At 43.4% G+C, this 27,595-nt stretch overlaps 1 protein-coding gene across 7 annotated transcripts; it reads left to right on the top strand.

The window, feature by feature from the left end:
• Positions 1–86: 86 nt before the first annotated feature.
• On the top strand, positions 87–27,595 carry slc29a3 (solute carrier family 29 member 3). Of its 7 annotated transcripts, none has more exons than XM_069885577.1 (7): positions 87–281; positions 5,524–5,834; positions 9,307–9,389; positions 11,243–11,469; positions 14,715–14,877; positions 25,225–25,316; positions 25,408–25,501. In XM_069885577.1, exons 2-7 carry the CDS (start codon positions 5,580–5,582, stop codon positions 25,416–25,418), a joined length of 831 nt encoding a protein of 276 aa, XP_069741678.1. In that variant the 5' UTR covers positions 87–281; positions 5,524–5,579; the 3' UTR covers positions 25,419–25,501. The 7 variants fall into 7 exon arrangements, with proteins under 7 accessions (XP_069741678.1, XP_069741676.1, XP_069741673.1 ...); XM_069885575.1 differs by lacking the exon at positions 25,225–25,316 and adding an exon at positions 2,300–2,370 and having other exon boundaries at positions 98–281; positions 5,529–5,834; positions 25,408–27,595; XM_069885572.1 differs by lacking the exon at positions 25,225–25,316 and adding an exon at positions 2,300–2,370 and having other exon boundaries at positions 98–281; positions 25,408–27,595.

Here is a 27,595-nt window from a genome sequence, read left to right as displayed (position 1 = left end):
CAGCCTGGCCCTCCTCGCGGGCACCCGCCAATCAGTCCCCGCCCTCCTCGCGGGCACCCGCCAATCAGTCCCCGCCCTCCTCGCGGGCACCCGCCAATCAGTCCCCGCCCTCCTCGCGGGCACCCGCCGTCAGTCCCCGCCCTCCTCGCGTAGCCGGGCCGGGTGAGCGGAGCTGCGGGGACGGAGTGGGAGCTGAATCTGGGGCGCCTTCTCCTTGAGGCCCCGCATCCCCGGGCTCGGCCGGCGAGTGGGGCCGCGGCCTGGGGGACGGCAGTGGGGAGGTGAGGGGGAGACGGGGAATGTAGGGGTGGGGCGGAAGAGAGGGGAGGGGAGAGTGGAAGGTGGAGGGAGAGGGCGAGTGGAGGGGAGAGAGGGATGAGGAAATGGAGAGTGGGAGCGAGGGAAGGGAGCAGGGAGGGAGAGAGGGAAAGGAGGAGAGGGGAGGGAGAAAGGGAAAGAAGGAGAGAGGAAGAGTGGAGGGGAGAGAGGGATGAGGAAGTGGAGAGGGGGAGTGAGGGAAGGGAACAGGGAGGGAGAGAGGGAAAGGAGGAGAGTTGAGGGGAGGGAGAAAGGGAAAGGAGAGAGGAAGAGTGGAGGGGAGAGAGGGATGAGGAAGTGGAGAGGGGGAGCGAGGGAAGGGAGCGGGGAGGGAAAGAAGGAGAGGGTGAAGTGGAGGGGAGAGAGGGATAAGGGAGAGGGGAAATAGGGGGAAGGAGAAGAGAGGGGAGATACTCTTGATAGTTTGAAGGGCTCAAGCCCGAAACGTTGGTTGTGTATTTTTGTTATATAAAGGACTCTGTTTGACCTACTGATTTTCTCTGGCTTTGTGTTTTTAATTCAACCACGGTGTCTGCAGACTTTTATGTATTACTTATCTACAGGAATATGCTATGATGCAGGGTATAGAATAAATCAGTAATCATGGGAGATTTTAACAGGAATAGAGACTAGACAAAAATTAGAAAGTCTGCAGACGCTGTGATTGAAGAGGTTGTTGGAGAAACTCAGCAGGTCCCGCAACGTCCATAGTAGCCCATCCTTTAAAGCGCACAGGGGTTGTAGGTTAATTGGGGTATTTGGGGTGACATGGGCTCATGGGCCAGAGAGGCCTGTTAACATGCTGCATGCCTAATGCAAAATGCATTTTGGGCTGAGCCCTTTGTCAAAGTAAGGCAAGATCCCTTGACGAAAGGCTCAGGCCCAAATTGTTAATGACAAATTTTAAATGTAGTTTTAGAGGTACAGCACAGTACAGGCCCTTCCTGCCAATGAGTCTCTGCTATCCAAGTACACCCTGTACGTTTTTGAAGGTGGGAGGAAACCCACGCAGATATGGGGAAAACATAAAACGCCTTCCAGACAGCAGCAGATTTGAACCTGGGTCATTGGTGCTGTAACAGCGAGGCGCTAACCCCGACACCAACCACACTGGCTCCGTCTGCTTGGCTGCGGAACCTGCTGAGTTTCTTCAGCAATGTTCTGTTTTGAACAAAATAAGGAATAATTTTGTGGAAGAATTTGTAGAATGCTGTTAAGGGCAAGATTCTTGGCCATTCTGGAGAACCAATGCATTACATTTTGGATCTAATATTGTGCAATGAGAAAGAGCTAATTATGAGGGTTAAGGGACTTAGGGGAACAAGGATAGGACAAGAATGAGAGTCATTTAAAGATTGAAACTGATTTGTTCAATCTGAAAGTAAAGTTTTCAGTTTAAACAATATCGTGGCACGAGGTTAGTTGGCAGTGGTAGAATGTGAAAATGGCCTACACTTAAAGAATGAATACATGGATTTTAACAAATCTGTATTGTTTCAAGGTACAAAATTCGACAGGAGAAGAGACCCAACTGTGACTAACAATGGTGGTAGATCAAAGAAAAAGGCTTTTTAAATGTTAAATTTAATTTTAAATTTATGCTTTCGGCCCACGAACCCGTGCCGTCCAATTAACTTTCAACCCTGGTCCATTTCGAATAGTGGGAAGAAACTGAAACCTCCAGAGGAAACCTACGCAGTACGGGGAGAATGTACAAATTCTTTGCAGACAGCGCGGGAATCGAACTCGAGTCCTGATTGCTGGTGCTGTAACTGCATTGTGCGAACTGCTACGTTGACTGTGCCATAATAGCCGTAGACCTCAGTATTCAGAATTTATCTTCATGAGCATGCATTATGATATTTGTTGTTTTGCGGAACCTTACAGTTGCAAAAATTGCTATCAGTTAAGTTTTGTAAAAATAAATTATTTCAAAAGGAGAAAAAAATTAGGTGGTGTCTGTGATTCATTGTCCATTCAGAAATCTGATGGCAGAGGGAAAGAAGCTGCTTTTACACCGTTGAGTGCAAAACCAGGACAGCCAAGACATTGGTGAGCAAATGAAACTCATGGACAATCTAACTAGAAAAAAAGTGACTACAGAGGCATCGGAAGACATGTACAAAAGAAAAGGTTAGCTCAAGCTGATGTGGGTCTCTGACTGCGATGGGACAAATTATATTTCCGAATAAGGAAATGGCAGAGAAATTTCACAAGAATTGTGAGGATGTCTTCCTAGAAGCATCCAAGGTGCTAAAAGAAATGAGTTGCAGCCAGTTGCAGGGATCAGTGCGGAGACCTAACAAATTGTCTATAGGATATCATGTACAACAGGGTGGGCAACCTTTTCATTTTTAATTATACATACAGTACGGTTCAGCCCACGATTCAGTGTTGCCCAATTAACCTAAACCCCCTGGTATGTACTTGTAGGCCGAAATGGCCTGTTACCCTGCTGTACGTTTAAAAATGACAAGGTTGGCCACCCCTTTTGCTGACAATACAAAAGCTGGGAGGCAGAATGGACAATGAGGTGGATGCAGAAAAGTATGAAAGCAAAATTGTGGAATGAAATCGAGAAGAACATCACAGATAAATGTGGAAACGTTAAATTGTCCATTCTTGTGGAAAAATGAAAAGGCAGCATACTTTTTCAAAAAGGTGAAAGAATAAAGGATGTTGATGTTGAAAATGATAATAGTTTATTATCATTCTATATAATTACAAAGGACAGACACAGTGAAATTCTGGAGACACATAAGACACCTCAGATGCTGGAATCTGGGGCAAAACACCATCTGGTCAATGATCTCAGTTTTGGTTAAGTTGTGGTCAACCCCATTTGGCTGAGCAGTATCAGTTGGAAGTGAGAAGTTCATCAAGATCATGTTCATCAGTCATGACCAAGGGTTCTGAGCTGAAATTTCGACCAGTCATTTTCCCACTGATACTGTTCAACCCGCTGAGTTCGTCCTGCAGATTCATTTCTTTTGCGGGGATATTTTTGCTTGCTGTGGCTACATAGGTATGTAAAACCCACTAACAAACATTAAATGATAAGCATGTGCCTCAGGAGAATGAAAAAGGTAATAAATCTACTCCAATAAGTATTCATAGTTTTAATAGTGCAAAATTTGTGCTGTTTCATTTGTGCAGACAGACCTTTGGGGGTCCAGAAGTGGTACTATGGATAGAATTAGTATGGGCAGGTTCAAGAAACTGATAGCAGTTGTCAGAAAACTGTTCTTGAACTTAGAGGAGGCAGACTTCAGAATTCTGTACCTTTCGTCTGAATGTGGCATGTTCAGAGGGGTTTGAATATCCTTGAACATCATTGAAAGTTAATGTGTTGTTTCAGCAAGTAATTATGGATGCAAATGATAGGATTGTAGGAGGCTGTGGCTACAAGAGTAGAGGTCTTCCTCCAATTTCAGGGTGGATGAGGAGTTGACGTTTCTAATGGATTGTTATTTAAGAAGAGGGGAGAGAAGAATTTTATTCTCCCAGAGTAGTGAACCTTTATAATTTATTACCCAAAACTTCCACACAATGAAGTTTTAGCTATGAGAGAATTGAGGATACAGTGTAAGTACAGGAAAGTGACATTGAGATAAAAGATGAGTTATGATCTTAATTGAATGGCAGAGAAGGGACGAGGAGTAGAAATACACTGATTTTATTAAAATTTTGAATCCAAGTTGTGGAGCCTGAGTAAGCATATTCAGGTTGACAGATTTTTCAATATTGATAGATTCTAGGGAACATGAGTTAGCGCGGAAGGGTGGTGAGGAGATAAAAGATCATAATCTGATAGAACAGTACAGTATGAGGGACTGAATGGTCAACTGCTTCAATTTTTTACTGTAAATACTTGTGTAATAGTTGACCTCGTGTAAAAGATGACCCCGCCTTTTTTAGGCACAAACAATTGTATATTTTCTGTATATACTGTGTCAAAGTTAACCACCCTAAACACGGATCCTGTCCTGGCCATCCGCCCCATTCTAGCTCCAACGCCTTGACCACCAGCCCATCTGAGCTCCCGACACCCCAACTGCAGATCCTATCCCAATCCCCGGCTGCCCACCCACCCGAGCTCCTGATGCCCAGACCGTGGATCCTCGCTCTGGCTTCCCACGCATCTGAGCTCTCGATACCTTGACCGCCTACCCATCCAAGCTCCCAATACCCAGACCGCAGATCCTCACCCCTGCTGCTCGCCCACTCGAGCTCCCGACGCCATGACCACAAACCCTCAGCCTCCAGCAAATGCAGATCCTCAACCTGGCCTCTGCAATTCCTCACATTGACTACCCGCCCATTTGAGGTCCTGACGCCCCGAAAGTGGACTTACCACGTGGTCCCGCTCATCTATTCCCAATGCTTTGAACAATGCAGGTACTTACTGCAGTCAAAAGTAGAATCCGTGTAAAAGTCGGCCTCCCAAATTCCACCTGAAAATGTGGTCCAAAAAAAAACACAACTACTACATGAATATATCTGGTATTTTCACAAATCTGGGCTCCCATTACTGCTGGAGGAATTTACAGGTCCTGTTAGACTTGGATGTTGTCTGTAGCTACGAGGGGCTGCAGACTCCGGGGAAGCAAAGGGGTTGAGCAGGGCATTAGAGGATGGGAAGATCATCTCCTGTCTGAGCAGGAGAAGCAAAGGGTCAGTGACCATGGTGGCAGACCAGTGAGGGCGTCTGTGGCTAAGGGGCCAGTGCATGCGGCGAGCTGCGGACAAAGGTGAACTTGCGGAAGCTGCTGGAGACTGCTGTCGGGACACTCACGCTGGCCTGCGAACTGCTGGAGACTGGTCAAACTGGCTGGAAGGGTACCAGGTATCGAAACCAGGATGCGAGGAAGTGCCAAGGGCACTGAGGGATTCATTCCTGACTGTGTCAGAGGTTCGGATCTAGAGCTTGTGTTTCCGATGGTTTGGACTGGACTGTGTGGGGACTGCAGAAGTGCTGGAGGCAAATCTAGGGACACCTGGTGACCCTGTGCCCTCTCTTTTGCTTCTCTTTCTGACTGTCGTAAGAGGCAATACCTGCCGTCCACCTTGCAACAGGCAAAAGGAAATTTCAAGTTATGTGAAATGTTTATAACTATGATAATATTTTGAATCTTGAGAATGGAACGACTTTCCTGCCTCCTGAAAAATTAAGTGATCACTTTTCTTTTCCTTTTTGTTTCAAAGCATAGGAGTCTCACAAAGAAGGGGTAGATGTTACAATTGTTCCAGATTTACAAAAGATGGACATCCAGGGTTTTCACGACACATTCCTCAGCTCACAAGCACCAGAAGAAGAGCCCCTGATATCCAACCCTTTGCCACGGAGACATTTCCGCCAGCCACCTCCAGATACATTCAATGCTGTGTATGTGATTTTCTTCATCCTTGGTATTGGCTCTCTGCTGCCTTGGAACTTCTTCTGCACTGCCAAGCACTATTGGTTGTATAAACTGAGCAACAGCTCACATCTCTCTCATCAACAGAGTGACCTTAGTGTAAGTATTGTTGTGATGTCGGGTGAATATGATAATGGTATATAATACTTTTGTTGGAGCAACTCACCATTTCCAAAATTCAAGTCCCACTAAAGTAGGTTAGCTCATGAAATCTCTTAAATCTGAGTGAATCTGAACCTTTTTCTTTCCACTCACATACCACTTTAAGTAATCCTGATGCCATCGGTGCTCTGTGATTGGCAAGGGATTGCTTAAAGTGGTATGTGGGTGGGAAGGGAAGGTTGAGAATTACTGCTCTAAACCCATTTGTTGCTGAAATATTTTGCTTGAAAAAAATTGGCATTGTCCCACTTCCTTTGGAGTTATAATTAACGAGTCAATTAGGTATGATTAAAACAGTGGTTTTCAGCCTTTTTCTTTCTCCCCACAGACCATCTTAAGCAATCCCTTACTAATCACAGAGCACCTATGGCATAGGGATTACTTAAAGTGGTCTGCGAGTGGAAAGAAAAAGGTTGAAAAGCACTGTTTTTGATGGGAGAAATAGCTGTGAAAAGTGGAATTTGGCTATTAAGATGATCCGGTTTATTTGTTCTCTGGAAGGGAACAACCCATCAAATCGATTTGACACCAAAACACTATTAAATCCTCTCAATAATTTTGAAGGCTTTTTATCATCAAACAATTTTAGGAGAAACATTCCCACTTTTTTCCAGGTAGCCAGTGATGAATAATGAAAATGGTTTTCCTGATAATTTAAATAGACACACAAGTAAGCTTAAAATTGTTGGAGGAACCAAGAGCTGCCATTCTCACATGCTCAAAATTTATGTGCCCCCTTCCCGATGAAGCAATTAAATTATGGTTTCTTCTGCACTACTACCAACTATAAAAAATGTTAAAAGTTAAGAATGGCTGACCCAAGAAGATCAGACAGCATTTACGATTAGAAATAGTCATCATTACTTCCGGAACAGAGCCCATTTGAGTATTTAATAATTTATACATTTATTGAGAAATTTATCACTATTAAGTATACATAATTACAAGACACAATGCAGAAAAAGGAACTATTTAAGTCAAAAAAAAAAGGGAAAAAGATTTAAAAATACAAAGTCATGACGAGGCCTAGTCAAAATTGTGCTGGGAGAGTGTAACTACAGGTACACAATCCTTTATCCGGACATCTAAAATCTGGAAAGCTCCAAAATCCAACAAGTGGGAAGAGAGACTGGCAGCCTGAGTCAAGTGACTCGGGGGAGGCGGGGGGGTGGAGGGACCGGCAGCGCGAGTCGGGCGATTGGGGGGGGTTAGGAAAGACAGGCAGCGCGAGTCAGGTGATGGGGGGGGAAGACTGACAGCGCGAGTTGGGCGATTGGGGGGGTAGACCGGCAGTGCGAGTCAGGTGATGGGGGGGTGGAGAGATACCGGCAGCGCGAGTCAGGTGGGCGATGTGGGGGAGACCAGCAGAGCAAGTCGGGCGATGTTGGGGAGACCGGCATCATGAGTCGGGGGATTGGGGGGAGACTGGCAGCATGAGTCGGGCGATTGGGGGGAGACCGGCAGCGTGAGTCGGGCGATTGGGAGGAGACTGGCAGCATGAGTCGGTCGGTCGGGCAAGTGGGGGGGGGGAGAGACTGATAGCGCGACTGGAAGCGGTGGGGGTGGATACGGCAGCACAATTCGGGTGGGCTTAAATCTGGCTTTCTGAAATCCGGAAAAATCCAAAATTCGGAGCACACTGTCCCCCAAGGGTTCCAGATAAAGGATTGTGTACCTGTTATGCAATTAATGTTAGATATCAAATGGGACAATATAATTTTTTATGCCAATTATTCTACACTCCATGCAAATTACATGACAAATGTTTTAGATGTAAAAAAGAAACAAGAACCTTATTGCATGCAGTTTGGTCTTGTGAAAAAGTGGAAGATTTGTCTATTATTGGGACAAATTATGAAGATACAGATACCAAAGATCCCAGAATATTTTTGCTTGGTGATTTTTATGACATTGATATTTGTCTAACTTCAATTTAGTATTAACAAAAAAATTTTAAGCAGAGAAATAGCGGTGGCGTGGAAATGTATGGCAGTAACATGGAAGTCAGGTAATTTTATAAGATTGGATAGATGGCATACAGAAATTCAAAATTGTGTATCATTGGAAAAGATTACTAATAATTTAAGGAATCAACCTGAGAATCTTCCTATAATTTGGAAGCCATTTATGGATTTCATTAGTAGGGGTCCATCCACATTGTCTATAACAACCATTCACCCAATTAATTTGTACAGGATAAAATAATGTGTGAATATATGAATAGTGAATGATAATAAATTCAGATTTTTTTCTCTTTTTTCTCTTTTTCTTTTGGGGAGGGGGATAAAAATAAAAAAATTATATATCATTTTGTATAATTTTTATCACATTGTAATATACGATGAAGAATTTGTACACGTTGATGCAAATGAAAAATAAAATTTTCAAAAAGAAATAGTCATCATTTTGGGTCTAAAACAATCGTTTTTAAACTTTCTTTCTACTCACGTACCACTTTCAATAATCCCTATGTCGTAGGGCTCTGGGATTACTTTAGATGGTATGTGAGTAGAAAGAAAAAGTTCGAAAACCACTGTTTTAATCGCCCCTAATTGACTCTTTATGTGCACGGTTTCATAACTCAAAAGCAAATGGACCAATGACAATTTTTCTCAAGCAAAATATTTCAGTCACAATTGGGTTGAGAGCAGTGGTTCTCAACCTTCCCTTTGCACTCACATACCACCTTAAGCAATCCCTTACTAATCACAGAGCACCGATGGCATAGGGATTACCTCGGAATGTGAATGGAAAGAAAAAGTCTGAAATCCACTGGTCTCAACCCTTCATTGAGACTTTATCCAAAATTAAAGGTCTAGACCCAAAATGTCGACAGACATTCGACTCACAGATGCTGCCTAATCTGCTGAGTTCCTCCAGCAATTCTTTGTCTGCTCAAGATTCCTGTATCTGTAGTCTTCGTGTTTCACAAAAATCAACTTTACCTACTATACCCTCTCAATGTTACCAGGTTCTTCCCCCCCCAAAAATGCTCTTCATTGTGTAATTTAGCAAGCCACAAATATTCTTTTAACTCTCACTAACATTTGAACAACTCTTAATCATGCATGGTCTACAATCTTAGATGCAACCAGTTTTTCTATTCCCCATGCATCATTTCAATTCACTTCATCCAATCATAGCTTTCCCTTTTGCCATAATAAGAAAGGTTCTTAATTGACACCTGAGGTGGCCAAGCAAGGCACTCAGTCCAAGAGATAAACTAGGGGTAGGCAATATGTGCTGACCTTGCCAGCAATGTTTTTGGGTTGTGAACAAATAACAGTTAGTGTTCGTGCATCTTCTTTAATGCCTCGATATCCTTTGAATAATTGGTTCATTGCTCCTACAAGGACTGCTAATCTGGAGGGTCCAGAGGCTCACACAGTTGTTTTGGTTCCTTTTTCAGAGTTACTTTGAAAGTTACCTGTCGATTGCTTCGACCGTGCCTTCTGTACTATGCCTAATGATCAATTATCTCCTGGTGGACAAGTAAGTGTGGGTGTTTGAGTTTGATCCTGGTTCCTTTGTATCGGGTTTGGACAAGAGCTATTAGGGTAAAAGCAATGCAGATGCAGTTCCAGGGTGCATGAAGGATCTGAAAAGCATTACAACAATATTTCATTTGCTAAGCATTACAAGGCAGCAGTGCAAAAATAGGCTCTGATATATGCTTTGACCTTCTAAATCTGGCCGGGCATCCATTTACCTTTTGTGGGCCATATGGTGCTTCAGTAGTTAAACGGCGGGTTTGGTGGGGAGGGGGTGGTGTGGCGGCAGTGCTGGACAGCAAGGTGAGGGGGGTGGATAAATTTGGATTCATCCCGCGGGCCATAGGTTGCCCACCCCTGTTGTAAATCCTTATTAATCGTGTTTTTTAATTCGTCACAGGTGCTGTAACAGTGTTGCATTGTGCTAACCGCTATGCTACTAGTGCTGCCCCGCTGCGCTAACCATGACTTAACAAAGAGGAAGGAAGGACTTTACAAAATATCCATGGGCTCTGAGGCTCCAGTACAGAATGAAAAGCCTTTCAGCCCATTGAGTCTGTGTCAGCTCTTTCAAAGATCTCAGCCAGCAGCCCTCTCCCCAGAGCACTAAATTTTTTACTTTAATTATTTCTTGAATTTCCCTTTGAAAGTTTCTGTTGAATCCTCTTTCCCTGCCCTTGCAGGCACCACAGCAGCATATTATCTTTGAATTCCCGTCCTTCTATCAGCTTTGGTACCTTTGCTAATACCATACCAAATCTATGTGCTGAGGTGACTGATCTTCACCACAGGATCCATTAAAATCTGTTCATATTTTGAATATTCCAATCAAATATGCTCATAACTTTCTCTGCTCAAAGATAAACATCTATATTCTGTCCGAATGATTAAAACTCTCACCCCTGGATTCTCTGAAGTCTGCAGAAGTGAGCCCTTTTGAACCTGATGATTACTCTTTCCCATTTACCTCAAACTTCTGGGTTTGTTTGTACATTTTCCAGGATATGGGTGTTGATGGCAAGGCTAATGTTTATTGCCCTTCAGGAAGTGGTGAGCCACCTTCTTGAACTGTCCAATCAATGTATGCCCTGATGCTGTGGGTAGGATTTAGTTCCAGCAATAGGAATGGCAATTATACTTCAAGTCAGGAAGTTTGAATGGCCTGGAGTTTCTGTTTCCCGACTTACCTTCTTTGATGGTTGAAGTCGTGCACCTTGGTAATGCCCTTCATCTGGTGGATTTTATTGCTGGTGCACATTGCAATCTTGATGCGAAAGTAGTGTAGAGAATCAATGGAGAATTTATCAATGATCATTTAAAACTGTCCTCTGGTTGGTCACCCCTAGCCCCTGGAAACTTCAGATTTATTTATTTCATCCAGACCCTTCAAGTGCAATTCCCAGAATTGCACGTCATTAAAGGTCTAAGTAAGAACACAAAAATGCTAGAAGAAATCAGCCAGTCTTGCAATGTCCATTGGAAGTAAAGAAGTACTAATGACATTTTGGACCTGAGCCTTTCCTCAAGGTATATGCTTCTTTACTTCATATGGCCACTGCAAGACCAGCTGAATTCCTCCATAATTTCTGTGTTTTTACTTCAATCATGGTGTCTGCAGACTTTTGTGTTTCATTCCTGTCATTAAAGATCAAACCAGGATCAGTGTAACTTTCTGAACCTGGTATGTGATTTTCCCTTTAATGATAAAGCCAAGAACTCTCAAGTGCTTTATCAACAGCCACCATAATTTTCCACCTTCGAACAAGTATGGAAAATTGTTCTTTAAAACGAGAAATTATATTTTGGTTTGTAATCTATGAAAATCATCGCTATTCCACTTTTGTTCCCTTACAGAATCTCTGCTAAGGTTCGAGTGCTGTCCTCACTATCTATCATGTTTGTTATATTCTGTGCCACCACTGTTCTGGTCAAAGTGGATACCTCTACCTGGACATATGGGTTCTTTGGTCTGACCATGGGCTGTGTGGCCATTGTCAGTGGAGCTTCCAACGTGTTTCTGGGGAGTGTATTTGGAGAAGTTGGAAGGTTTCCCATGAGAAATGCCCAGGCTTTGATTTCAGGTAAGTTGCATCGACCAATGACTTGTCAATCAACCCTCAGGTCGATGTTGATGCTCCAAACAAGGCTCCTCCTGTACTTCCTCATCTTGCCATCAACCTATTTTTGAAATTTTAATTTTAGACATACAGCACGGTAATAGGCCGTGCCGCCCAATTTACATCCAATTAACCTACACCCCTGGTACGTTTTGGAAGGTGGGAGGAAACCAGAGTCCTGGGGAAGAAACTCATGCAGACACAGGGAGAATGTGCAAATTCCTTACAGACAGCACAGGATTTGAGCCCCAGTCCCAAACACTGGTGCAGTAAAGGTGATGCACTAAACGCTATGCCAACTGTGCCGCTTTCTTTTATTTTCTCTGTTGTCCAGTTAATCATCTTCTTGCTTAAAACGCTCCCAGTGTTAAAAGTTCTGTGTTTTTACCACTTTAATTTTAATTTAGAAAGCCATGGTAACAGGCCCTTCTGACCCACGAACCTATGCCACCCAAATACCCCAATTAGCCTACGACCTTGGAGCATTTTAAAACTACAGCACTTGGAGAAAGCCCACACAGACTCAAGGAGAATGTACAACCTTCTTACAGACAGCACTGTATTTGAACACAGGTCACTATTAGCATTGTACTAACCACTACAGTAACTCTTCTGTGCACTTCAGAAATTTCAGTTGAATTCTATACGGATCAATTGCTATCTTGGAATCATACAACAAACCAGGGAACTATTTATCTTATTGAGACTTTTGCAAATGTCAGTCCAGTTAATCTGCCTTGATTCTTTACTTTTTAAATTCTTAGTGATGTGTACAAAAATCTCTTTTATTTGCCCTGCAGGGTGGTGGGGAGGGGATGTTCCCTGTCCTTTGTTTCCCCAGCACCCGCAACCCTCCAAGTACATTTGACAAACATGCATGCTGCCATCTTAGAGGTGGACCACTAATGATTTTCAGTGTGAAGACAGCTGCCAGGCCTGTTCCGACACGCACCGTGGACCATCAGACGGGACAGCCGGGCAGAAGGACCCTGCTGAGAAGCACTGAAAGGCTGTGGCTACATTGTTCCCAGGTTCATCCTTTCACTTCTGCTTTCAACAATGACCAGTTTTCTTTCGAAAACCATGGTTGAATACAGCTCAATAATGGTTGTCCAAATATAGGTTTTGTTTTTTGGCTTAAATCTATAATCCCATCTCCTCTGGCTACTAGACTTTATGGCCATTACTTATTTATAGTGACAAAGGAGATCAATATTCAGGCCATCAGTTGCTTGCCAGGTCCCAATAGACCAATCTAATCTTAAAAACTCTGCTGCAGCTACTCTATTAATCTGCCATATATGCTGCTGTATAGGACGAATCCCCCCACCCCCCAGAATTTCCACCCTTTGAATAAGACAACCACCCCCCAATCTGGCATCGCTGACCTGTGGATGCTGTTAAAAGCAAATCACAATATTTTAATAACAAATTATCATTTAAAGCAGGGGTGTCAAACTCAAATTCACGGAGGGCCAAAATTAAAAACTTGGACTAAGTCGAGGGCCGAACTAAATATTTATTGAAAATTTTCAACAACATCTGCATGTTTTCTCTTCTTTCAACATATGTAATGTTAAACTTTAGGATATAACTTTAGGAGGATAATATTACAGGTCAGGAGTAGGTAGCTCAAGTTCACCCTTTGCTTGACCTGAGGGAAACATATTTGGTCCCTGTGGAGATGTAGTCAGCATTCACAGGCTATGTCCATTTTGGCCTGCATCAGGACTCAGCATTTCCTGCTCACTCCTCAGGCTCTAGGCCTCTATTCACCCTCGACCCACCATCCCTCTACCTGAGCAGTCCTTTACCCAACCTCTACTCACCCCTCACTCCACTCGCTCTGCCTCTACCCACCCCATCCTATACACACCCCTCTATTGCCTCTCCCCTCAACCTGTTCTTCCCTCTACCCGTCTCTCACCCTCTAATCACCCCTCCCCTACTTGCCCTGCCCCTCCCCTTTTACCTCTTCCCTATCCACCCCTCCTTCTACTCATCCCTCCCTCTAACTGCCCCTCGCACCACCATAACTTCCCCTGCCCATTACTCCTCACCTACACCTTCTTCCCACCCCTGCTTACCCACCCACTCAGCCTTTGCGGACAGCCACCATCTCTCTCTTCACGTGCAGGGCCGAACCAGCCGTCCCTGGGGTCCGCGCGGGTGCAAGCACTGAAGGCCGTGGCGACCGGGAGAAGTGCGGTCGCGCTGTGGAAGGGCCGTCCGGTGCCAGTCGCGCGGGGCTCGCGCTGCCCAGGGGCTGTGCGCAGCCTGCCATGCCCGTCGCGCCGACAAGAAATCACAGGCGCTCGCCCATCCGCCGCACCGCTCGACAGATGGGAGAAGTGACTGGTTGTGCGGGGAGCCTTCCAACTGGCTTGCCGGCTGATGACATCAACAGACTTCTCGTGTTACAATTTCTCGTGTTACAATGGGGAAGGATGTGCAATGAAGGGGGAGGATGGTGGGGGTGACATTACCAAAAAACAGCATCGGCTCTCGCTGCAGGGCGGGCCACCTCTAATACATTTTTGAAATGATCTTGCGGGCCAAATATAATTATATCGCGGGCCAAATTTGGCTCGCGGGCCAGAGTTTGACATGTGTGATTTAAAGGTTCGCTTTTTATTTTGATATTTTAAAATAAACCACCGTCACCTCCTGTAACAGGCTTTTAAAGCCTGTACAGAGCCAACAGCAGTTGGACTGGGTGGATGAACTACATGAAGGAGTGCTAAGACTTCACCAATAGTTAACGGGGCATGTGTGAGATTGCATCGGAGCTAGCAGGAAGATGGCAGCGGATTTTAGACCCTGCGTATAGGACGATCCATTTTAAGGTGAAAATTTTAACTTTTGAGGATTGTCCTATTCAGCGGCATAAAGAGTACTCACCTCTCCTCCATCTCTGCTGCTGAAAGCTAACTATCCCAGTTCTGAGGAAGGGTCCCCGGATGCTGCCTGACCTGCTGAGTGTTTCCAGCCTTTTTCTAGATTTCTACCATTTAGTTTATTTTATTTTGATAAACTAACTTGGTTATCTGTTAACTGCTTCCTCAGTCCGAGGCAGTTAAGGAAGAAAAAAAATTCCAGCCTCGTCAGTAATATCCACTTCCTGAAAACAAATAATTTTTTTCTTGCCCCCATATTTGTCATGATCAATTGAAAGTTGGGCTCACATTCACTGTTTTTTTATTGTGTAGGGCAAGCCATGGGCGGAACCATTAGTGCGATTGCTTCAATAGTTGACCTGGCTGCTGCTGCGTCTATTTTGGACAGTGCTCTCGCCTATTTTATTACTGCTGATGTCTTCCTTGTGATCTGCATCATCATCTACTTGCTGCTCCCCACAATTCCATATTCCAGGTAAGTACATTTCTAGGTAAAGGTTACTTTCATTGTCATGTAATAATGTGCATAACATGTAATAGACATAGTCTGCTGTAAGGCAATCAAAGAATCGCCATGAGCATTGCTGGCTTCCATAACAATAAGAGAAAGAGAAATAAAAGTGAGTCCCTTCAGAAACCCTGAGTGTCTGTGGATTTTCCTCCAGTGCACCCCACACCCCTCCTGGTACGCTGCCCAGCCCAGGCGCCGCCATCTTGGCCACAGATCTCTGTGGTTGCAGGATTTTTTTAAAAAACACCATTGACTCCCTTACCAGGCCTTTTAAAGCCTGTACAGAGCTGTCGGCATCAGGACCAGACAGTAGGACCCTGCAGACCAGTGCAATGTCTCTTCCCCACTCTCCCGGGTCAGATGTAGTTCATGGCAATTAGAGAAGGTCAGTAAATGCCACCAACATCCACAACCCATGAATGACCTTTAAAATATCCACCCAAAAGAAGAGATAATAAATATTGAATAAGGAAGTAATGTTGTCGCTGCAGAAAACTTTAGTTAGTCCATGCTTGGAGTATTGTGTGCATTTCTGGACACCTCATTCCAGGGATGATGTGGGGGCTTTGGAAAGGGTGCAGAAAAGATTGATCAGATTAGACAGTATGACATAAGGAGAGGTTGAACAACTAGGGTTATGTTTATTTTCTCTGGAGCAATGGAGGGTGGGGGAGAACAGACAGAAGTTTATAAAATGATGAGAGGTACAGATTAGATTGACAATCAGAATTTTTTCTCCCTGCATGAAAATGTAAAATACTTGAACGCATGCATTTGCAGAAATAGGGAAAGTTTGAAGATGTGCAGGGTAAGTTATCTTCATTCAGAATGGTGTTTGTCTGGACCCACTGCCAGGAGAGTGGTGGGAGCGGGTACAATGGAAGTGCTCAAGAGGTTTCTAGATAGACATGCGAATCTGTAGGGTATGGTGGGATATGGATTGTGTGCAAGCAGAGAAAATTTAGTTCAATTTGGCCTCGTGTTCAGCACAGATCCTGTCCTGCAATGTTCTACAGTAAAATCTCCATGTCTGGCACCTCCGGTGATCGCGGATACCGGATATTCAAATTTTCTAGATACTCTTACAATGTTAAACTAATATACTTGCATTAAGAATACACAATTTAAAATACAGTGCAAAATGTAAAGAAATTTGAAAAATATCAGTATTGTAGTCCTTAATTATGTAAAGTTCACTTTAATCAGGTAATTCCTGTAATTTACAGTGCCAGTGACTGGGGTTTGAATTTAAATTTTGTTACAGTGTTGCACTAGCTGCTACTTTAATTGTGCTGCCATCGTAATTAACCCACCCTCCACCAAGTTTACAGATGAAAGTCTTCCTTATATTCCTAATATGAATATAAAGATTTTTTTGAGGCAGGGATAGGGAGACACTTTCGCAGAGTCACCCCAGCATCAAGCAACATCAGCCATTTTATTTATTTTAAATTTTATTTACAGGTACTCCCCAACTTGCGACCTATATAACCATATACAGCACAGAACAGGCCAATTTGGCCCTACTAGTCCATGCCGGAACAAATCCCCACCCTCCTAGTCCCATTGACCAGCACCTATACCCCTCCAATCCTCTCCCCTCCATGTAATTATCCAGTCTTTCCTTAAATGTAAATAACATCCTTGCTTCAACCACCTCTGCCGGAAGCTTATTCCACATCCCAACCACCCTTTGCGTGAAGAAATTTCCCCTCATGTTCCCCTTATAATTTTCCCCCTGCAATCTCAAACCATGGTCTCTGGTTTGAATATCCCCCACTCTTAATTGAAAAAGCCTATCCACGTTGACTCTCTCTGTCCCTTTTAAAATCTTGATCACCTCCATCAAATCCCCCCTCAATCTTCTACGCTCCAGAGAAAAAAGCCCCAGGCTGCTCAACCTTTCTCTGTAATTCAAACCCTGACATCCTGTCAACATTCTCGTGAACCTTCTCTGCACTCTCTCTATTTTGTTTATATCTTTCCTATAATTTGGTGACCAAAACTGCACACAGTATTCCAAATTTGGCCTCACCAATGCTTTGTACAATTTCATCATAACATCCCACCTCTTGAATTCAGTACTCCGATTTATGAAGGCCAACATTCCAAATGCCTTCTTCACCACTCTATCTACCTGAGTATCAACTTTGAGGGTACTATTTTCCATAACTCCTAAATCCCTTTGTTGCTCTGCACTCCTCAATTGTATACCATTCAATGATAATGACCTATTTAGATTTGCCTTTCCAAAATGCAACACTTCACACTTATCCGTATTAAATTCCATCAGCCATTTCTCAGCCCACTCCTCTAGCTTTCGTATATTTTTTTAAGCTACGGTAATCTTCCTCGCTGTCCACAATACCACCAATCTTTGTATCATCTACAAACTTACTTATCCAATTTACCACCCCTTCTTCCAGGTTGTTAATATATATAACAAACAATAGTGGACCCAGGACCACAATGGTTTTAGTTCCTGGAGAACTGCACTAGTCACCGGCCTCCAATTTGACAAACAATTTTCTACCACTACTCTCTGGCACCTCCCATCCAACCATTGCTAAATCCATTTCACCACCTCATTATTTATACCTAATGCCTCCACCTTTTTTCCTAACCTCCTGTGGGGAACTTTGTCAAAAGATTTACTAAAGTCTAAATAGACAACATCCATAGCCTCTTTTTTGTAACTCCCTTGAAAAACTCTATAAGGTTTGTTAAGCATGATCTACCCCTGACAAAACCATGCTGACTACTTCCTATCAATCCCTGTTCTTCCAAATATTTGTAAATGCCATCCCTCAGAACACTTTCCATCATCTTACCCACCACAGACGTGAGACTCACAGGTCTATAATTTCCTGGCTTACATTTGGACCCTTTCTTAAACAGCGGAACAACATGAGCCACCCTCCAATCCTCTGGCACTACCCTAGTGACCAGTGACATCCTAAATATCTCTGTTAATGGCTGCACTATCTGTACACTAGTCTCCCTGAGTGTCCTTGGGAATACATTGTCCGGACCCGGAGATTTGTCCACCTTTATCTTTTTTAACACTGCCATCACTATGTCCTCAGTTATCCTTACATGTTTCATGACCTCCCCTCTATTTTTCTTTACTTCAACTGGTACAATATTTTTTTCCCTAGTGAATACCGAGGAAAAGAAATCATTTAAAATTTCCCCCATTTCCTCTGACTTCTCACTCAGCCTACCCTCGCTATCTACAAGGGGTCCAATTTTATCCCTCACTAATCTTTTACTTTTAATCTACCTATAGAAACCCTTTGGATTTATTCTTACTCTGCCTGCCAAAGCCTCTTTGTGCCTCTTTTTGGCCTTTCTAATTTCTTTCTTAAGACTTTTTCTACACTCCTTGTAGTCCTCTTTCAATTTCTCAGCACCCTGCTGTTTATACCTCTTGTACACCTCCCTCTTTCTCCTAACCAAATTTATAATATTCCTCAAAAACCAAGGCTCCCTATGACTTCCAACCTTTCCTTTGATCCTCTCTGGGACATATCTACTCTGTACTATCAAAATTTCTTCTTTGAATATTCTCCATTTTTCATTTACATCCTTTCCTGAAAAAAATCATGTCCCACTCAATACTCCCCAAAGCCATTCTCATTCCTTCGAAATTTGCTTTTCTCCAATCCAGAACCTCAGCTTTAGGCCCTTCTTTGCTCTTCCCTAAAACTACCCTAAAACTAAGAGAGTTGTGATCACTAGATCCAATTTGTTCTCCAACATTAACCTCAGACACCTGACCTATCTCATTCCCTAACAGGAGATCCAGTATTACACCGTCCCGAGTCGGTTCCTCTACGTATTGATTAAGAAAACTATCTTGCACACATTTGACAAACTCTTGCCCATCCAGCCCTCTTACTGTATGGGTATCCCAATCAATGTGAGGGAAGTTAAAATCTCCCATGATCACTCTTCTTCTCTTTGGCTTGGCTTCGCGGACGAAGATTTATGGAGGGGTAATGTCCACGTCAGCTGCAGGCTCGTTTGAGGCTGACAAGTTCGATGCGGGACAGGCAGACACGGTTGCAGCGGTTGCAAGGGAAAATTGGTTGGTTGGGTGTTGGGTTTTTCCTCCTTTGTCTTTTGACAATGAGGTGGGCTCTGCGGTCTTCTTCAAAGGAGGTTGCTGCCCGTCGAACTGTGAGACGCCAAGATGCACGGTTTGAGGCAATATCAGCCCACTGGCGGTGGTCAATGTGGCAGGCACCAAGAGCTTTCTTTAGGCAGTCCTTGTACCTCTTCTTTGGTGCACCTCTGTCTCGGTAGCCAGTGGAGAGCTCGCCATATAACACGATCTTGGGAAGGCGATGGTCCTCCATTCTGGAGATGTGACCTACCCAGCGCAGTTTGATCTTCAGCAGCGTGGATTCGATGCTGTCGGCCTTCACCATCTCGAGTACTTCGATGTTGGAGATGAAGTCGCTCCAAGGAATGTTGAGGATTTAGCGGAGACAACGCTGGTGGAAGCGTTCTAGGAGCCGTAGGTGATGCCAGTAGAGGACCCATGATTCGGAGCCAAACAGGAGTGTGGGTATGACAATGGCTCTGTATGTGCTAATCTTTGTGAGGTTTTTCAGTTGGTTGTTTCTCCAGACTCTTTTGTGTAGTCTTCCAAAGGAGCTATTTGCCTTGGCGAGTCTGTTGTCTATCTCGTTGTCGATCCTTGCATCCGATGAAATGGTGCAGCCGAGATAGGTAAACTGGTTGACCGTTTTGAGTTCTGTGTGCCCGATGGAGATGTGGGGGGGGGCTGGTAGTCACGGTGGGGAGCTGGCTGATGGAGGACCTCAGTTTTCTTCAGGCTGACTTCCAGGCCAAACATTTTGTCAGTTTCCGCTATCTCCTTACAAATTTGTTCTTCCAAATTTCTTGGCCCATTTGGTGGCCTATAATACACTCCTATTAGTTCCCTCATGCCTCCTCCTCCCCTCAATTCCACTCAAACAGCCTCACTGGACGATCCCTGCCACCTCACCTTAACAAGCAGAGCAACTCCTCCCCCTTTTTTACCCTCTGTTCTATCACATCTAAAACATCTGGAATATTGAGTTGCCAGTCCTGACCCTCCTGTAACCAGGTCTCACTAATTGCCACCACATGATGATTCCAAGTGCCAATCCATGCTCTCAGCTCATCTACCTTGTTCACTATGCTTCTTGTGAAAAGGACCCTTCAGCTAAGGGTGGGCTGATAATGTCGCAATGATGTTGTTACCTATGTGACTTGCGTTCATCCGCACATACAATGAAAATTTGTTAACAATTATGAAGAAAAAATATAAAATTTACGCTGTTTATGTTTTATTTGACAAGCTATAACAGAGGTAGATGGCATGTAAGAGCCAATATTTGCGTACTTATCTTGTTAGTCCGCATTCTGTGGTCTGTAGGCTGGTCGTGGCCATCTTGATTCCTGTGTCCATGCCCTCCTGTATTGTAGTTCGAATGGTGCATGCACAAGAGTTAAGGACGCAAATTCAATATCGTTAGGGTGCTTAATTCTCACGCGTGCTCTCACCAAACTCCAAATCGCGAACCCACTGCACACGTGCCAATCGTATTCCAATACGGGAACTGGGCACTCACACATGTGCACAGGAATCAAGATGGCTGCACCCAGTCTACGGACCCCAGCTCTTACATGATCTGTATCCTGTTATAGTTTGTCAAATGTAACATAAACCATGTAAATTTTATATGTATTCTTTAATTTTTTTAAACAAATGTATGCAATTCCCACATGCGTCCATTCTGAGATACGACCGATCCTTTGGTCTGAATTACGGCCATAAGTTGGGGAAGTTATTTTCTCCAATTATTTTTGCTTTTCCATTTTCCAGTTGATTGAATTCTGTTTCATGGGGATTCCATTGTCCATGAAAAATATCCAAAAGTTTGGTGCAAGCCTTGGACTTTGAGGAGAATCTTACAGAAGCAGTAAAGTGTAGACAGTGTTTGTGGCTTTTATCAATTCTAGTGCCTTGAATATCCTTTAATTATGTCACCACAGCATCTCATTGGACACCATTGAAAGTCATCAGGCTATTGGATTTTAGAGATCGGGAGTGCCGAGGGCCAGAGGAGTTTGAGGATTTTAAAATTGAGATGATAAATAATCTAACTAGAGGAAATAATTTTTTGCAGCACGATTCCTCAAGTGCACGAGTTTAAGGGCAATGATATTTATATGGAGTTCCACCTCAGAGATGTGGATGTATTGACATTCATTAGATATATCTCCCTTGAAGAGATTGGGAAATGTTCTGTGTCCATGCCCTCCTGTATTGGAGTTCGAATGGTGCATGCACAAGGGCGCAGGGAGCGTGAAGTGGAAAGGTATTCTATTTATCTACACTGACATCCTCTACATTGATTTCCTGCAGCGTAATTAAAATTCAGACAGTCCCTGTAACGGCTAATAAATGTATGTTACAATCCTATCAACAGTTGGACTCTTGTCTCTCGACTTGAACGAGACTAATGGGGAATAAAATGCTCCCAAGTTTTTTCTTGTTTGTAAATTAGTTTCGACACTTGCATTTCACACAGGTTGAATACGGTTCAGGTTAGCTTCAGCAAACTATAATTTGCCTCATATTGCACTAGATTATGTTTCTCACGTGGTTGGGATATTTGCATTAAAAGTCCACAAAGACTAAAATTGATGGGAGCTTTAATTCTATCTGGTACAAAGGTAGGTTGCAAACCATGTGCTCCATCCAAAACTCTGTGTCTCTGTTGCCAGTTGGTAGTGTTACGTATCAAATCAAACACAATAAACCATTCACCAGCTACTGTTTGTAGAGCGCGTCGAAAGAACCAAAGACTTGTTGATCCAAACCAAGGCTTTTATTAACTAAAAGACTGGAGCATATAACAAGTAGGTTGACCAGTCCAGAATGACCTGGTCTGGCTAGGAGCAATCCTTTAAGACCTGCCAGTAGGTGTGGCAACACTCTCAGCCAATCACAGTCATCCTACACTGCCATCTGTACATATACACATTGGTGATAGAATCTGTACTATCACACTGTTATTTACATATACCTTTTTATATATAAAAATTATTCAAGTGACATAGACACCAACATTTTATTCTGCCATGTGAGATATCAGGGGCGGCATGGTAAACGTAGAGGTTAGCACAACACTGTTACAGCACCAGTGATGAGGACCAGGATTTAAGTCCTGCATTGTCTGTAAGGAGTTTGTATTCTCTCTCTGTGTCTGCGAGGGTTTCCTCCAGGGGCTCCGGTTTCCTCCCACTATTCAAAATGTATACGTGTAGGTTAATGGGGTATAAACTGGGTGGCACGGACTCGTGGAGAAATGGCCTGTTCTCCAGCCGTTAGTCTAAATTTAAAATTTAATTTTAATAGGCCCTTTCATGTAGTGAAACAGCAGAGATTCTCCACCCTCACGTCGGGAGACTTAGTTCCATGAATGTGCCATGGTTGGCTCCCAGGTGCCAACTGCAATCCCTCTCAGGGAAGAATCATCGGCGGAGCGCTGCGCTCCACCGCCTCGCATGAATGTAATGCCACTGCAAGCGACTGGCGGGCTGATGTTGTTGCAATTATACCGTTAGCCAGCGACCCATCTCCCTTCTCTTTCCCACTTACACACCCCTCTCGCTCCATGACACCCTCAGGGCAGGGGCAGCTGGCGGGACCCGTCAGAGCAGGAGCTATCAGGGGTTTCGGCCTTCAGGGCCGCTCATCAGCAGCTCCTCAAAACAGAGCAATGGCTGTCTTCCCCACGCAGGTGGAACTGCTCTCTGATTCCCAGAACGATTCCAGCTGCAAGTGGGGGATGATGGGTGGGAAAGACGGCTATTGCTCTGCTGTGTGTTTATGACAGGCGGTGCCACGACACTGCCTTCAGCGACTCTGGAGGGTGCTATGAAGCTTCACTCAACATGAATACGACACAGGGCTGCTCCATGAAAGGTCAGTTTACATTTTTCCCTCCGCACTTATTGTCGACCTCCAGACGGAGGCTTGGCATGAAAGGGCCTAATGTGTATCACAAGGAAGGAATGAGCAGTGGGAAGGTCCAGGGAGGAATGTGCCATCATTGGGACAGCTACCAAAGTAAACTGATTAAATTCAGAGAAAAGCAAAATTGAAGAGATCTTGAAAGTTTAGAGTTAGTGAGGGAATGAGGTCATGGAGAGGTTTGAATACAAGGAGTTCTACTTCAGTGGCTACTTTATTTTTTATGATACATTCTAATAATGGACATCCTTTCAATGAGGCCAGCAATTGGAGAGTGCAGATGCTGCAATCAGGAGCAAAAAACAAACCACTGGAGGAAACTGGTGGACCTGAGAGGATCCTACAGAGGCAGGATAAAGGATTCAAGTTCAAGTTTATAACATAACAATTACAGCACGGAAACAGGCCATTAGGCCCTTCTAGTCCGCACCGAACCAAACACCCCTTTCTAGTCCCACCTCCCTGCACAATGCCCATAACCCTCCATCTTCTTCTCATCCATATACCTGTCCAACCTTTTCTTAAATAATACAATTGACTCCGCCACCACTATTTCTCCCGGAAGCTCATTCCACACGGCTACCACTCTCTGAGTAAAGAAGTTCCTCCTCATGTTACCTCTAAACCTCTGCCCCTTAATTCTTAACTCATGTCCTCTTGTTTTAATCTTTCCTCCTCTTAACGGAAATAGTCTATCCACATCCACTCTGTCTATCCCTTTCATAATCTTAAATACTTCTATCAAATCCCCTCTCAACCTTCTACGCTCCAAAGAATAAAGACCTAATCTGTCCAATCTCTCCCTGTACTCTAGATGCTTAAACCCAGGTAACATTCTGGTAAACCTTCTCTGCACTCTCTCCACTCTGTTTATATCCTTCCTATAATTAGGCGACCAGAACTGCACACAGAACTCCAAATTAGGCCGCACCAACGTCTTATACAATCTCAACATCACCTCCCAACTCCTATATTCCATGCAATGATTGATAAAGGCCAGAATACTAAAAGCCTTCTTCACCACCCTATTCACGTAAGTTGTCATCATTCAATTGTAAAAGAACACCTGGATGGAACAGCAATCTTTGGTGTAAAAATGTGCAAATGTGTATGTTGAACTGCATTAGGACTAAGAGTGGAGAAGGAAGATAGCCAATAAAAAGAGGGAAGGGTGAGATGGGTTGATAGGTGATAGAGGACTGAAGAGGGGGATAGATGGTGGTCACAAACATCCAGGTAGGGAAGGGAGAAGAGCAGACTTGGGGGGGACAGGGGCAGGTAAGTAATAGGTGAAAGCAGAATGAGGGGCAGATGGAACCAGGGTCATTGTTTTTCCCTGTCCAGGGTTGTGGTTTAATTCACTACACGGATGAGGAGAAATGTCTTCATCCAGAGGTTAGTGAATCTTCGGAATTCTCTGCCCAAGGTTGAGGCTCAACTAGTAAACAAATTAGAGATCAATATTTATACTTTATATAAGGAGAATAAAGAACGTTGGGGTCAGAACAGGAGACTGGTGCTGAGGTGAAAAGAATCAACCACGATTTTATGAAATGACAAGTGACCTTTCAGTTTTTGTCCTGTGGCCATGCTCCTGAGTGTAGACTCTCCATTTAGTGAAATGGCATCTTGCCATCTACCTCATACTTTTGCATATCTCAAATGAGTTTACTCTTGGATACAGTAAAAACACAAGCAAACAGCAGCCTCAAGCAACTGGCAAAAAAAAAAGGAGGAAAATTAAATAAATTATTTTGAAAATAAATAAGAATAAACTAACAGTTTAAAAAAAAAAGTTAATTTAAAATTGTAAAAGTAAGTATTCTCTGAAGTAGCACATATACCTTCGGTGAAGGTAGGAGTAAATGTTCAGCCAGCGGAGGGCCTTGGTCATGCTTTGCTCATAGCAGCTGTTTGAATAAAGTGTGAAACAGCAATGGTGTTACCCAGGATGGAACTGGTTGATACTGCTCACTGTTGGGGCGACTCTCTTCAAGTGTCTCCTTGTCCCTGCTTAGTAAGAGCCATCCCAGTCAGAAGCTTTATCTGTAAACTTGGGGGAGGGTGGAGTTAATTGTCTATAATGTTATTGTTCATTTTGGGCAGCTCCATGGAGGGGGAGGAACCCGCCGCGGGTGCAGCGACGGTTAATGTTTTCAAAGAATGTTGCTGATAATAAAGTGCATGTATGCATGCAAGTGAGGTTTGTTCAGTGTCAGTACAGTATTTTTGTCTTTTGAATTGTTTATTCTTAATGCAAGTGTATTCGTTAGGCATCGGAAGAGTAAGTCTCAAGCACCAGAAAATACACTTAACCAGCATCCACCAATCCCCAGACGTGCCGGATACCAGGGATTTTACTGTAGTAAGAAAATATGTTCTGTAAACCTGTTTGACCTGTCTTAAACATGCTACATTTGAACATTGACGTGTTTTTTTTAAATGTGACTCCATAGCTACTACCTGAGGAATCTGAGTGAAAGAAGGCATCTCGGAGATGGAAACTGCAACATGCAGAGCAATGAAACCAATTCTTTGAAAGGGTCAGACAGGAGTGATTCCCTGTCTTGCAATGCCACTACAACATCTCATTTGAAATCGATCCTCATGAAGACTGCGGCCCTGGGCTTCAGTGTGTTTTACACCTTTTTTGTTTCCATTATCATTTTCCCTTCCATCTCTTCCAACATCAAGTCAGTTTCAACGAATTCAGACAGCGTGTGGACCACCAAATACTTTGCACCTTTGACCTGCTTCCTCTTGTACAATTTTGCAGACTGGGCAGGTCGACAGGTAACTGCTTGGATCCAAATCCCTGGACCAAAGAGTATGTTTCTTCCCGTCCTCGTGGTGTTGCGGACATTGCTCCTGCCTTTATTCATTTTCTGTAACTATCAACCCCGGGAACACTTGCACACGGTATTCTTCACTCAGGATTTTTATCCAGCTATCTACGTCTCAGTTTTGGGCTTCACCAATGGGTACTTGGGGACACTACCAATGATTTATGGACCAAAGCTTGTGCCGAAAGAATTGTCCGAGCATGCTGGAATTGTGATGTCCTTCTTTCTTGCTCTGGGTCTAGCTGCTGGTTCCGGCTTCTCTGTCCTTGTTGTTCATCTCATTTAGCAAAGGTGGAATTTACAATCATTTGAAATGCAAAATTAATTTTAATGTTGGCCACTCCAAGATTGGGGTTTCATCTTCGGAAAAGGTACCTGTACAAACTAATGATATTGTGCCACTTCCAGTGGATGAACAAGGACTTTTTATTCACAAGCGCCAGGGCTCCCAAACTGCCTTAAATCAGTCAGGTATGCCGGGTGCAATGAAGGAACATGATGGTCATTTTTGCACAGAGACCTCCTGCAAACTATTAAGGTGATTCCAACTCAATAATCGGTTCTCGTTGTAAGTTTGGGATAAATACTTCCCAGGACCGTGGGAAGGACTGGCCTGATTTTGTTTCCGAAAGATTGACTCAAGGTCTGCATTCACCTGAAAGTCCTTCATTTAATTTCATATCCGAAAGAATCCAGGAGTACACACCTGCATCAGGACTGCACTTGAAGCTTTGGACTCAATCTTTAGATCTAGTCTTAGACTCTTAACCTTTTGAATTGTGGGCAAGAATGTTTACCCTTTGAACTATGCCTAAAGGATCATATGTGATGTTAACATGTCCGACATCAACTTTAATGCAGAATCTCCCCAATAGAAGAGAGAGAGAGATCTTATGTACTGCGTGCAAACTCAGATTACTCTTGATTGAGTACAGACTTAGCTCGAATTAGTCCTGGATGTTTTAAAAATACACAGAAACGCTGGAGGAATTAAGCCGGTCTTTTCAGCAACCACAGGAGGTAAAGATATATGCCGATGTTTTGGGAAAGGCTGAGACCCGAAACATCAGCAATATATCTTTACCTCCTATGGATGCTGAAAAGACCGCTGAGTTCCTCCAGCATTTCAGAGTGTTTTTACCACCATCATATTGTTTGTACTCTTTCGTGTTTCACGTTCTGGATGTTTCTTTGGCCCACTCACTCTGGTACACTAATGCATGTTACTACCCTTTATTAAGCAGCAATGTTAATTGTAGGTGGAACTGAGAGATGAAAACTAGTTTAAATATACCCAATTCTGCCTCCATTAATAATAGAATTGTCTTCCATCCCACAACCTTAACTAAATTGGTTTCAAAAGGCTTCTATTCACAGTATTTTAAATGATTTGGCTTCCTTGCACATTTTTTTTTGAAGATGTGCCGTCATCCTGCAGCATGGTAGAAACAGAAATGTTTAACTTTTTGATTGTATTGTTTAAGAACACAGAAGATTTGCCATGAAATGATCTCTATGCTCAAATAGCTTCACTTTTTGAAAAAGTCAAATTTTAATTAAAAAATGTTCAGGTCTGGGGAAGTATATATTTTCCATTTAAAATCTTGTTATTAAAAATCATCTTTATTTTGCACATAGTGATTTGAGATTTGGTTTGAAAATTGTGAAAATCATTCACACTGGCATGTTGTAAGATGTTGATTTTATCAATTTGCATTCTGTAAATCCCACATAGGCATTATGATCATTTTTCATGAGTGAGCTGGCAAATAAAATCTATGGACCAATTTTTAAATTTTAA

The sequence above is a fragment of the Narcine bancroftii genome, chromosome 6 (assembly GCF_036971445.1).
Source record: "Narcine bancroftii isolate sNarBan1 chromosome 6, sNarBan1.hap1, whole genome shotgun sequence".
NCBI lineage: Eukaryota > Metazoa > Chordata > Chondrichthyes > Torpediniformes > Narcinidae > Narcine > Narcine bancroftii.
The sequence above is the reverse complement of the archived record's forward strand: the minus strand, read 5'-3'. Positions and strand labels throughout refer to the sequence as shown.

Bases quoted from the DNA above. Each gene is read 5' to 3' on its own strand.
- slc29a3 (XM_069885571.1), top strand. From the start codon at position 5,580: ATGGACATCCAGGGTTTTCACGACACATTCCTCAGCTCACAAGCACCA. The intron at 5,835-9,306 runs GTAAGTATTGTT...TTCCTTTTTCAG, and splicing joins ATCAACAGAGTGACCTTAGT to AGTTACTTTGAAAGTTACCT. The intron at 9,390-11,242 runs GTAAGTGTGGGT...GTTCCCTTACAG, and splicing joins AATTATCTCCTGGTGGACAA to AATCTCTGCTAAGGTTCGAG.